The sequence below is a fragment of the Xylona heveae genome (assembly GCF_001619985.1).
Source record: "Xylona heveae TC161 unplaced genomic scaffold L228scaffold_8, whole genome shotgun sequence".
Lineage (NCBI taxonomy): Eukaryota > Fungi > Ascomycota > Xylonomycetes > Xylonales > Xylonaceae > Xylona > Xylona heveae.
The window spans coordinates 260,243-272,847 of NW_017264200.1; the positions used below are offsets into that span (position 1 = coordinate 260,243).

General features: G+C 49.4%; 4 protein-coding genes across 4 annotated transcripts; 2 read left to right on the forward strand and 2 right to left on the reverse strand.

Annotated features, from left to right (window-relative positions):
• Positions 1-564: 564 nt before the first annotated feature.
• L228DRAFT_269475 (hypothetical protein) lies at positions 565-3,579 on the reverse strand (the record flags this gene model as incomplete). Its single annotated transcript, XM_018335279.1, has 6 exons — positions 565-1,396; positions 1,480-2,491; positions 2,549-2,857; positions 2,909-3,150; positions 3,204-3,425; positions 3,482-3,579. The coding sequence occupies 6 exons, from the start codon at positions 3,577-3,579 to the stop codon at positions 565-567; spliced, it is 2,715 nt and encodes a 904-aa protein (XP_018186628.1).
• A 346-nt stretch (positions 3,580-3,925) lies between these two features.
• On the forward strand, positions 3,926-5,709 carry L228DRAFT_284146 (hypothetical protein; the record flags this gene model as incomplete). Its single annotated transcript, XM_018336196.1, has 3 exons — positions 3,926-4,258; positions 4,362-4,511; positions 4,564-5,709. Exons 1-3 carry the CDS (start codon positions 4,025-4,027, stop codon positions 5,707-5,709), a joined length of 1,530 nt encoding a protein of 509 aa, XP_018186629.1. The 5' UTR covers positions 3,926-4,024.
• A 1,008-nt stretch (positions 5,710-6,717) lies between these two features.
• L228DRAFT_165903 (SPOC-domain-containing protein) lies at positions 6,718-10,348 on the reverse strand. Its single transcript, XM_018329427.1, has 3 exons — positions 10,114-10,348; positions 9,350-9,987; positions 6,718-9,295 (listed from the first exon to the last, which is right to left on the reverse strand). The coding sequence occupies exons 1-3, from the start codon at positions 10,118-10,120 to the stop codon at positions 7,010-7,012; spliced, it is 2,931 nt and encodes a 976-aa protein (XP_018186630.1). The 5' UTR covers positions 10,121-10,348; the 3' UTR covers positions 6,718-7,009.
• A 741-nt stretch (positions 10,349-11,089) lies between these two features.
• L228DRAFT_269478 (hypothetical protein) lies at positions 11,090-12,256 on the forward strand (the record flags this gene model as incomplete). The annotated part of the gene is made up of 1 exon (XM_018335280.1): positions 11,090-12,256. One exon carries the CDS (start codon positions 11,090-11,092, stop codon positions 12,254-12,256), a length of 1,167 nt encoding a protein of 388 aa, XP_018186631.1.
• Between the last annotated feature and the right edge of the window lie 349 nt (positions 12,257-12,605).

A 12,605-nucleotide genomic window follows, 5' to 3' on the forward strand; every position in this document is an offset into this window, starting at 1 on the left:
TTTCTCTCGAGCTTCCTTCCCCCGAATTTCCTTCCTTCGAGCTTTCTTAGTAACCATTAAGACAGTAGAGAAACAGTCATTTTATTTCTGGAAAGGGGTGTAAAAACGATGGCGGCGCAAGGGGGGGAAACAAAATGGAGTATGTTGGTATGTTATCGCTGACTACCTCAGGAAACGATCAACAGGATGTGAGTAATCAAAGGGACCGTTAAAACGAAATTGAAATCGAAACCGTTGATTCAAGAATAACAGAAAGGAAAAAGAGAAGAAAAAGAAAAAGAAAAAAAGAAGAAACACCGATATGTTCCCGTAAAAGATTTCCCAAATAATGACTCCGATGTTTTACACGACGAAATAGACAACAGAGGAAAAGGAAAATGAAATATCAGCACACAAAAGCGATGGCGCCGAAAATGAAAAAAAAGCGAGCCAGCCAGAATAAGTCAGACATGGTTCAAACAGGAAGTAAAAAAATAAAGCTATGCGACTGATATGGCCAAATCAGTCAAACTGGAAAAAAAGCTATACAACTAAGATGGCCAGATCAGTCAAAGAGGACAAATCCTACGCAACTAAAATGGCCAAATCAGTCAAATAGCTATTCAGCGACCGATTATGCGCCATGACATGCCAGAGACGGCCCCGGACGGGGTCAAAGAGCCGCTGGGTCCAGCCTTCGGCTTCGTGGTCTTCCTTGCGGGGCACGTTGCGGGCGAGGTTGCGCAAAACGAGGACGCTTGTGAGGGGCAGACCGGCAGCGTCTCCGCGCTCGTCGACGGCGGTATTGCACCAGTCAAAGGACTGGAATTCGGCTTCGGGACGGGGCTGGTCAGGCTCTTTGGAATCAGGGAGGTGCAGTTTGAGATGCATGCCGACTTCAAAGGGGGAGCGGGTTCCTCCTGCAGCAGGTGCTGCTCCTTCTGCGGGTGGTGCTGATGCCCGAGTCGCACTGGAAGAAAATTTCTTACATCCTTTCCAGCGGCACGTGTAAACCGGCGTATCTGATGGGGTGCCGTCGAGTTTGCCGTCCGGGCGACGGGAGACGCGGCAATGGTCATGCACGAGATGGTTCCAGAGTCGTTCCTCGTCGACGATAAACTCGCCGCAGGGCATTCCGCCTTCGAATTGCCATTTGCATCGCAGATATGGCTTGCCCTGGAGACTCATGGGCACGGCACGCGGTCGAATGCCCTTGATGATGAATTTGGGTACAGGGCCGTTGAGCACTTGTGCGTTGGCGCTGCTGAAGGTTGTGGATACGTTTTTGATGAAATCTGCGGCGGCGAGTAACGGGGCGTGTAGGCCCTGGAATTCGGCAAAACGGCCTTGGTACGCTTGCCAGAGCGCGATCTGGGTAATTTCCCCGCTGGGGTCTTCTTCGAAACATGAGCGTAGCCTGCGAAATTAGATTCGTCATGTTAGAGCTGAGAGACTAGACTACTGAAATAAAAGAAAAGAAAAGGGTACAAGGAAACTCACCATTGAGAGCTACGCTCGGGTTCCTTGATATTGAGAAGTTGTTCGAGAAGATCGGTCGGAATATTTGGCAGCTCCGTGGCTACTTTTGGTTGTGGAGGCTGAGTCGCAGGCTTAACCATTAGGCGCGCTTCCGTTTCTCGTCCGCCATAGGTGAGGAGTCGGACAAGCTGGTCGACCAACATGCCGACGTTGACCTCGCCGACCATGTACTCGACATTGTCGACGACAGCGGTATATTGGTACAAGAAGTCGAGGCAGGCATGGACGAGCTCTTCATCGTCAAGCATGGTCCAGTCGATAATGCGCTGGATGATGGAGCTTGGAACGCCCTTGAGACGCGTGCTCTCTTCCATGTTCATGGATATCCGGGAGATGGCGCGCAAAGCAGTTAAAATTGCGCCGCGGTCTTGGCCGCCCATGTGCCGCAGCAGAGAAACATACAGCGGGTCGTCGGCTTCGAGAATTAGGTATTTGGTGATTTGTTCGGCAATGTCAAGCGCATAGTGTTGTAATTCGACTACAGCCGGTCGGTTCGGAAGGTTCAATGCAATGCAGATGAAGTCGCGGACCTGAGGAAATCCGGCGACGTACTCGGCGTTCTCTTCCATTGTGACCATATTTCGAAGGACGAGGCCGGCTTCGTTGATCTTATTCAAGGTTTGATAGAATTCTTCCGTCTCCAGCTCGTCAAGAGTGTTGAGAGGTCTAAGGGCCGCTATGCGTTCGAGAATGTCTTTAGTGCCTTGTATACCGTCTAGAATGTCGAGCTGAGAGGATGGGCCTTCGTCGGCAAAGGAAAACTGCCAGTCTACATTGTAATAAAGCGAGCTAACTTTGAGCACCATGTTGATGAGATCCTCGGCGAGGCCAGGAAAGGCCTCAAACTTGTACTTGTCACCACGCTCATGGGAGATTTTGACGAGATGGTGCAATGCGTAACCTTGCTCCGCAGGAATCCCAGAGCGAAGCGCAAGAAGCGTGCGAACGTAGATGTTGGGACCCTCGAAACCAGCTATGGATTTTATCAGTCACCTGATGGATATATAGCTCTGGGTCTTCATATACTTACTTCCAGGTAGCATCATGCCTTTGGGAGGCAATGTTTTGCCCGCTCTAAGCGCTGCTTCCTTTCTAGATCGCTGCTTCTCTTGGAACATGGACGGGTTGTTTCCCGGTGTTATTACCGGACGAAGGGTGAGCACTGTTGGTTGCTTGGGCTCGTAATTTTGGAACATGGTGAGGGCGCTTTGATTCAAGCTTGTATTGACTTGCGATGGAGGCTGCGGCGAATGTGTCGCACCTGTAGCGTGACGGGTTTGTCGTGTAGAGGAAACGTCCGGTTGGAAGAGGACTCGTTGTGGAGGAGCTTGACGAAGACCTGGTGATTGTCATCAGAAAAAAGATCTTCTCGAGGTGAATGGTATCCTACCTCTTGATGCCCGTCCTGTTGCGCTACCGGGCTCATCGATATCCATCTTCTCCTCTTTTGGAGTCTTTTGCGCTTCGTCGCCTGAGCCTTCTGAATCTTGGCTATCCATCATACTTGGTCGAACCGGCTTTTGAAAGTTTTCCAGCGTCCGATTCAATAGATCTCCGCCTCGTGCGCTGACGTCTTCTAGGATGTTTCTCGGTGGGGGATCCTTCTTGTGGAATTTAGCAATCTCGTACGCCCTGGGAAATTGTTAACCTCAAGCCTCAAATCAAGCGTGGGCGCCTCATCTTACGCAAGGTTCCGATAATACGCCGTCTTCAACTGGTAGCTTAATTGGGCATGACCAGATGGTGGGCCAATGACCAATTTGATTTCCTGGCCGACTTCTCTAAAGCCTCCCTTTTCTGCGCTCACTTTGTCATATCCTCCACGTTCTGTGATTTTTTTATATAATTTGAAGAGGTCGGCGTGTCGATTACCAATTTTGGGCTCGGGGTCAAACACATCGGTTGTGCTGAGACAGCAATTAAGCCACTAGCTCGGAAAGGTTTGCAAAACGGAAAAACTCACCCTCGATCCTCGTGGTACTTTTTAAGATCCTCCATGAACTCCTCATATTCTGTCGAGCGCTCTACGGAAGGCTCGCGCGGCCCTTTGGCAGGTGCCATGGCGCAAAGAATGTGTAGGAATTGACGATGTTGTTTCTTGGCGTAAAATGTCTCGCGAGTTTTGTCCCGAAATATGCGCTATGACGAATCCAACAGATTTAAATCCACCGTGAAGTTGGATGTCGTGAAGCCTGCAAAGGCAAGTTCAAAGGTGAAGCAGTAAATAGCAGAGAGTCGCAAGAGACGCCATTAGAGAGTCTCTTAATCTGTTATTCGCGACGTGAATCCTGTGCACAGACCATGGCTAAATGACACTAACTAGACACAGTTAGTGCCAGAAGCAGGGCAACGGCCACTACTCCAACGTCAATCATCAACATCATCATCATCATCTTCATCGTCATCTCACAATGAACGTGGGTTTTATCGAGACTTGAATTATATATCCCTTGATTGAAGGACAGTATTCCCTGGTGTGTTCTTGATATTAATAACTCGAACAATAATGGCTCCGAATGCCATTCCCGCGTCACAAACGCCCGCTTTGCAATGGACCTCACTACCAATCACCAAGTTCTCTCATGCAATTAATCTCAACCAGCATGATACTAACGTCAATTGGAGTCATATTACAAAGCGAGACAATATGTTTGTTGTATTTGATAGTGCAAAATCTTTCATCAATACAGTGACCGAGGAGCGCCGGTTGCTCAAAGTGATTGTTGGGGCTGATGTGGTGGTATGATACCACCAACTTCTGTTACAGGCCTTATTTGCGATATGTCTCTTTTGTGCATTCAGTTTCTTTCTTTCCGCGTAGGTCTCGAATTGATCCTTGCTAGGAAATTGTGGACTTGGATCGTCTCTGTCAGGACATGGCCGATGCTGCAGCGCAAAGCAGCTTGTTCCTGTCACAGACTGGTCAAACGCCTAGTGCAGTCATGATTCGCTGTCCTTGTATTGCTATGCGCTATCTTAAGCCAACTGGAGAGGTACCCATTGACTTCACTGGCCATTTTCTTATAATTCTCCAATGACTTTTAGATTCGCCGGTTCCAAATCCGTCTTGCCGTCGAGGCGGACTTTTATACCGCGGCCAGTATCCTCACTAGAATCGGCTTCTCCTTGAATAATGGACCAGTGCGCCGAACGACAACAATCATGCCTCCAAGCCGGCCTATATCGGCACCATCGCAGCTGCACCCGACAGAATTCTTGAGCCTCTCGCAATCTGAGCCTGCCTTTGACCGCACAATTGAAGTCGAATCTCCCACAGCAGAAATGCCAAGAAACTTAATTTCTAGTATTCCAACTTCCCATCGATTTCTTGACGACCAGCCCTTTCAAAGTTCGGCACCGGTGCATGCATCTACACGGCAGCTCCCTGAGGATATTATCCGCCCTACAACAGCACCGGTTTCAATGCCACTATCGCAGGAAGAGACGCTGACCCAAATTATACCTCCTAGGCGGGAACTCCCTTTTGGTCGGCCAGTGCCAGCTAGTAGCTCGCCCTCACGAACCACGATTCCCAAATCTGGCCAGCTTTCGAGAAGACCTACATTCTCTGTCGCGGATTTACCTCCTCTTCGAACGCCCACATATGTTTCAGAGACGAGCGACGTTTCTAACAACACTACGCTTGCAAATACGCCCATTTTGCCTACTGCACCTGGTGAGACGACTAAAACTCGAGCACCTCGCAAGCGTGCTAGAACGTCGAAATGTACCACCAAGCCGAACAAGGTCACAGCTCCTTTAGAAGTCAGTCAGCCTTCGGTATCGGAACCTCCAGTGCCCCATCTCCAGCCATCTTCACTCGATCATCCAACCACCTCGGTTGTGGATCCTAATTCGGCGTGTCATTATCAGCCATTATCAGATCATGCAAGCAATCAAGCAGCCGATTCGTCTTCCCAACTCCAGCCACCATTACCTTCCAGCGGCGGAGCAAATGAACCCCTCTCAAGTGAATATCTTGCACATATTGACGCTTTCATTGCCCAACATGCTCCCAACACTACAGCCAGTAGCCACGCAGAAAGTCTCGTGGATTACTCCTCTCTCCCCAATGATGAGCGCCTTGCCGCTTTGGATACGATGATCTGTAACCTCATTGAGGACGAAAACTTTATTACGCTATGCCAAGACGTGGAGAACACTTGGCGACGCATTGGACTTCAGCTATGATTTTTGTTCGTGTACAATATATTCTTTTATGTAGCGTCTGACTCAAATATGTTCGGATGCGGAATTTACTATGCGATATACACTTTACAGCTCATAAGCTTTTGGGATTTTGCATTCGATCTGCTTTTTGTCTGTCACATGAACATGCTTAATTCAGCGCTTTAAATTGATGGTCTCCCTTTATGCAAAACTCTATATTACGTGATTTTTATTTAATTGAATATTTTTTTTAAAAAAAAAATATCATGGTATATTTCTATTTACTTTATTTCCTCACAAATAATTCAACCAATTCCCCACCATGTCCAATAAGTAATTAAAATCGAAGACTCCTGCAGAGTGTAATAAACAAAGCGTAACAAATATTAATCACAACCTTATAAGCTCTTGACAGTCCAGTCTTCGACAATTCCCAATTGCAGAGTATACTGTAGAGCTATGCAACATCGCATGCGAATTCTTTTCAACCTTTTTAGTTTTATTTTTAATTCTTGGATTTTTATTCTTTTTTTCCCCTCTCATTATCTGATAAACACCAAATCGCCCAATATTCCAAACCTTGAAAAATTCAGAATCACAACGATATATCGGTCACGGAAACACATATTGTCCACAAATCACATATCACAATGCACAATGCACATTTCAATTAACAATGACAGAAATATGAGATTCTTGATTTTGCCTCCGGGCTCCCACGTCACACGGAAATGGTAGAACAGGTAATAGTAGTACAGAGATACAGAGAGTTGTACAGACAAAACAGGCCTTTTTGAGTGCGATGATCATAATAAGAAGTAATCGAGGGCCTTAGAGCGGTAGAGAGAAAGGACCAAAGAATATAAAAGGCCGGAGAAGAAACAAGAAAAGAGGAGAAAGAATAAGATTTGAGGGGAATGAATAAGATTTGAAAATGATATGAGAAAAGAGAAGAAATGAATAAAAACGAAAAGAAAGGGGGAAAAAAGAGATATAATAAGATTTGAGTATGATCTGGAAACAGAAAAAGAAAAGAAAATTACGTAGACTAGAATGAAAGGGTACGTGGATGGAGAAGAGAAGACAAAAGAAAAAAAAGAAGAAAAACAAATAATAATAAAAAAAAATAAAATAAAAATCCAACGGCGCCGATCCGAAAAAATCCAGTTCAGTCCAACCCAGTGACTGCCGAGTCCAATCCGATCCGCCCCCGAGGGGCAAGTTGCAACTCTAAACCTATCAACCGTCCAAAGAAAATAACTTTTTATGTTTTCCTTTCTTTTTTTGGAAAAAGAAAAAAAAAGAAAAGGAAAAAGAAGATTTACTGTCTCGACTGCAAAATACTCGTCAATGTACCAATGTCGTTTCTCGCCGCGGGTACTTGTTCGAGAATCTGCTTGACGACGCCGAATTCGGGCGCGCCAATGGTCGGGACGGTGGCCAAGAGATGGTGCACGACGGGGGTATCCGCCAAGGGCCCGAGGATTTGGACAGCTAATGCATGGCCTGCGGGATTTGTTGCGGCTGCAGCTGCGGATGGAGGAGTGGAAGTTGATGTTGTTGCTGGGACAGGAATGGGGGCCGTAGCGGCTGCAGTGGTGACAGGCGGAGTAGTACCGTAGGAAACGCTAGGATAACCGTGTTGTAATGGGGCGCCGGCACCGTACGGCTGCTGCGGTGGCTGCGATTGCAGATGTGCAGAGGCATAAGGGCTTCCGTATGGAGGGTATCCGCCCGTCGGAGGGGTATGCGAGAGGACTGGTGCCGGGAGGGGCGTGGTGCCGTTGCTGGTGGACACGCTGGGGGTCCTATTCACTCCCTGTGGTGCTACGGGCGGTGTTGTGTGGTTGTGATTGTTGTGGTTTCCGTAGCCTTGTCCGTGGGAGATGGGAGAATATACATTGTTTCCTGGAGCACCGCCGGCTGTGGTCATCGGGGTAGGAGTAGGCGGGGCGGGAGCTGAGACAGAAGCGGCACCGGGGCCTTTGCTAGTAGTACCAGCTGGAGGAGGAGCAAAAGAAGAACTCGTGTGGCCGGCCTGGCTGGCTGAGGAGGGCGTAGTATTGGCCCGAACGACAAATGTTACGAGGAACATGCGCTCTGGACGTGGCTCTTCGATGGTGCAGTGTTCGAGGATTTCGACAAAATCGGGTTTCTTGCCCATGCCTGCATCCAGCGGCACGACGTAAATGTCTTTGACGGCCGGGTCGGGATGCTTGCCCACAACGCCATAGCGTTTCCGTTCGCTAAAGTAGTTGAACAGCTTGTCAAAATCGGCCTGTGCGGCGGGACCCCGACCAGATGGTGTTAGAGCGAGAACAGACACATCGGTAGTTTGGCTCCAGCGGAGGCCGCAGAGATATTGGTTCGCGCGGTTGACATCGATTCGTCCGTCCACGCTCAGGGTCTCGGGAATCAGTTGAGACCAAGGAATGTTGATGCTGAGGTCTGCACCGCCAACGTGTTTTGCGCTGGCAGAAAACTCGGCCATGGTCGACATGGACACTTTGCCTTGCCAAATAACGCCTGGCTCAGGGTGATAGTCGGTAGGAGAGTAGGGAGGGGAATCGGGTTCTTCGTCCTTGAGTAATTGATCGATTTCAGGGTCTGCACCGACAGCAGAGCTGGAGCCCGGCTGGTGTTCAGAGACTTTGCGCGAAGGCGGTTGGGCGCTGGAGAGTGACCGCTGCTTTTCGGTGTCGGGTGATTGTACGCTTGACCATACGTCCTGAATATTGAAGGCAGATGAGGACCTTCGTGCCGCCACGGAGGATTTTGGTGAGGCGCCAATGTCGAGCTTTGGGGGCTTTCGTGCTGCCGCCGCTGGACGTGTAACGCCGACGTCTTCTGGGAGTTCGACAGTAGCTGGGCTTTCGGATCTTCCTCCAGGCGAATGGTCCGGTGATTTGGCCTCTGATGTTTCCATTTGGCTTTCGCGTCGTCTTGGTGCAGCAGGGTTGAAAATGGTCTCATGTGATCCACCAAGTTGTTCGTCGTCTTCAACTAATTCTTCACCCTTGTGTGTCCGTCGGATGCGAGGGCCTTCCTCTTGAATGAGCATGTGCTGCTTATCGGCAAGTGTTTTCATTTCGGCATTTCGTTGCTGCAGTTCTTCACTAGCCATTTCGTCTGTTGACATTTGCGAAAACTCCTCAGAGCTAAGTGAGCCTGACAGGAGTCGGTCACGGAGAGCAGGGTTCTTTTTGATGTTGAACATGATGGAACGGCACTTGGTACGATATGCCTCATTGGCTTCGGCCGAGTGGGTTATGAATACGGCGTGTTCTACGCCAAGAGCAAGCTGAGCGGCTACAGATTCAGGTCTCTGGCCTGCAGGTAGGCTGTAAGAGCCCTGCTTTTGTGCATCCCGAACCAGATCCCCAAAAATCTTGGCCAGTGCTGCCGCAATCTTCCTTCGCGCTTCATCCTGCAGAGCTCCCACTTCACTGACCTTCTCTGTTTGAGCTGGAGCACTCTTGGAATCCTTCCGTGCTGGGGTCGCACCTGCAGCTCCTGCAGCTCCAGAGGCAGAGCCTTGCCGCTGTGGTGTGGGCTTCTCATGCTTGACGTCTTGGCTAGATACTTTTCGCACTTTGGTCTGAGGTTCCTGTGAACAAGCATTAACAATCTGGACGCTGCTGAACTTGGATATGCAACAAACCTTCTCCGGCGTTCCCGAAGGCTCGAAGCCAGAATCATCACCCGAAAGCTTCCTCTTGCTAGATGCCGATTTTGCTTCTGGTTCATCGCCATTGGCGGCCTCCTCTTGCTCAGGAGTGCTTTTGCCATTCATCTCCTCACTAACCTCCGACTTGACGTCGCTGGATTTTGACTGTCTTCCACCTCGAGCGCCTCCTTTCTTTCCACCCTTGCGCCTCCTCGCCCGTTTTTCTTCCTCTTCGCGTTCCCGTTCTTTTTCTCTTTCCTCCCATGGCCGCTCACCTCGTTCCACCTTTGCTAAGAGCTCCTTGTGATCGTCTGGTGCGCATTGCTCGCACAGGTATCGATCTGGCATATCTTCCTCGACCTCTGTGACTTCCATACACTCATTATGTTGCCAGACCTCGCATTTGTCGCATTGAATCATCATCCGTCCACCATCATCTTCGGACGCACCACATATGCACCGCACAACGGCATTATCGTCTTCTTCGTCGGAGGGAGTCGGCTCGGCAGAGGTTTGCTTGGCAGCCTTAGATTTTCCAGAGCCCTTCGCCCGCTTTGCAGCTGGCGCTTCTGGGATGTCGCCATGCTTCGTATGTTGGCCTTTGGTGGCACGGCCTGATCGTCTGGGTTCATCTGTTGCACCGTCTCTTGTTAGCTCCTTAAGCTCCTTCAAAGCTCTCGCGCATGCTGTGCCTCCGGCTTGGCTTGCTGGAGTCTTGTGGCAGTGGCGCACACAGAAGGGTTGTGACGATTGCTTACCCGCCATGATCGAATGGCGTTCGATGCACGGACACGAGGATATTCAAATCTACGGCCCAGTGCGGGATTGGCCTTGATCAAGGGAGAGGGGGTAAAGGATAGCGACGCGTGTGGTCTCAAGTCGAACGATTGTGCTTCTACAGACAAGACTGGAATCTTGCGCAAATACAAGGGGAGAAACGTTGACAAGCAGTCTCGCTCAATCTCTCGCTCAAAAGGATGGCTTGTACTATCACTTCAGGCTGAATGCCAATAATGCTCCAAATCCACCTTTGCCCAGACTTTTCCCAAGGTCGTTCTTCAAAGGGGCTGTGATGAAAGTTCGCGTTGTTAAAATGAAATCCCCTGTCTGTATTCCGCCACAAGGCCTCACCTCACGTGTGGGGTTCAGGCGAAATAGTAGGTACTGGTAGAGAACAACAGGAAAGTACACGCTCCAAATTCTTCGCGAAAAAATCGCCGTTCAAATCAAATTCGAGACTGCAAGTCTAGAACCTCTTTCGGACAAGCAACAGATGCACTCACGGACGCTCTGATACGCGTAGGATGGTGGAGATGGGGATGAAGGGTTGAGGTTGGAGGAGAAGAATCCAAATGTCGCCTGCTGTGATGATTCGCTTTCGTTCTGGTTCCACAACATTCTCCCAATCTGCGTATATCTGTGTCTCGCAATATCCTCGGTTAATTATGTCAGCTGTCAATTTATGCCATCTGCACTAGCTGCATAGTTTCTTTCATAACATTTTATTCCTTTGAACGTAATAATACACTAATTTATGCATAACCTATAACATTCCAGGACAAGAAAGTTCCAGGCCAGCCCTGTAAACTACTTGTGTATTCATCTTAACTTTTCTTCGAACCTCATACAATGGTTTTTTCGATTATAATTTCCCGAGTCTAGCATTTCATCTTTACACTCTCTTCCTTTTATCCCCCAAAGACCCTTCGATTGCATGATTCGCCCACTTTCCAAATGACCGACGTTCGTTCTCTGCTCCGCTCGGAGCGCGCTTCGCGCCGTATCACACACCCCTACGCAACTTACTCAAGCACAGGTACTTTGGTTTGCATTCTTTGCCAGGTACAGCTCAAATCCGATACCCTGTGGGACACACATCTCCGATCACGACAACATGGTACGCAGCTTCAAAGGTTACGCGACAGAACAGCTGGACGAACCGGAGAGGACGCGCCGCCGCCCACTAAGAAGCGGAAGGCAGACGATGGGGAGAATGAGGAGGGAATGAGCTCCGGAGATGCCAGAGAGACAAGGAAACGAACAAAATCGGCTGAGCCGACCAAGGGTCTTCCAGCAGGATTCTTCGATGCAGGTCAGGAACCTGAATTGGAGGACGTCAACATTACGGAAGCCGACGAGTCTGGCCCCGCCGCTCCTGAAGAAACTCTACAAGATCGGGACGAAGACAATGCACAGCGTTCAGCAACAATAACTGAAACTGCATCGGCCGCCGCCCTTCCATTAAATTTCTTTGATGACCCCTCCGCCGCCCCATCTGCCCCTTCCGCACCGGTCAAATCCCAACCTCCGCCATCAGCACCTACCTTTACAGCTGTCGACGAGGACGAGTGGGCCGCCTTTGAGCGAGACGTCGCTGCGACAGAGGAAGAAGTGCAGACTGTGGTTCCCTCTGTCCGCCCTACAGCAGCATTCACCGCAGCCGCAACCATCACCGCCCAGCCCGTTTCTGCTGGCGAAGTTGCTGCCCGCGCTGAGGTAGAGGCCGCAACACGCAATTCCGTTACACAACGAGAAGCCGAGCTCGAAGCGGAAAAGGAAGATGCAGCGCGTCGGCTCGAACAAGAATTCGACGAAATGGAAGACTTGGAAGAACGCGTCCGACGACTTCGTCGGAAACGCGAGGAGCTTCGCCATGGCGGTGGCGGCGGCGCTACTGCTGCAAGTGGCACGACGAGTAGTATGGACCTTGACACTGAAGATAATTCCACCTCTGCAGCAGCAGCATCATTAGCGCAAGCAGAAGAAGGCAGCAGAATCAGGACAGGTCCAGGCCCAGTCGTTGATGGCGGCGGCGGTGGACAATCAGAGTCCGACTCTGATGAAGACGAGGATGACGATGACGATGACGATTGGGACGAATGGCGACTCCGTGGCGCATGATTTTTTTTAACTTGGTGGCACGGTTTATCACGCCATGTTGTGCCCTTTTATCTAATTTTCTTCCTTTACAATATTTTCCCTTTTTTATTTTCGTTTTTTTATTTCATTTCATTTCTTCCCCCCCTTCTTTTCCTTTATTCATCCATCCATACTATCTCGCGACGGGGTTTCGGCATCATTCATGAATCATCAATATGTTCCAATTCCAATTTCATCTCTTCCTAATCTGAACACATCAAAACAACGAGGCGTTTGCTTTTGCTTTTGTGTTTGCGCTTTCCTTTCTATTTTCTTTTTCTCTTTCTTATTTTTTCTCCATCGGTCGAAAGAAAAATTGGGGTTCTCTGCC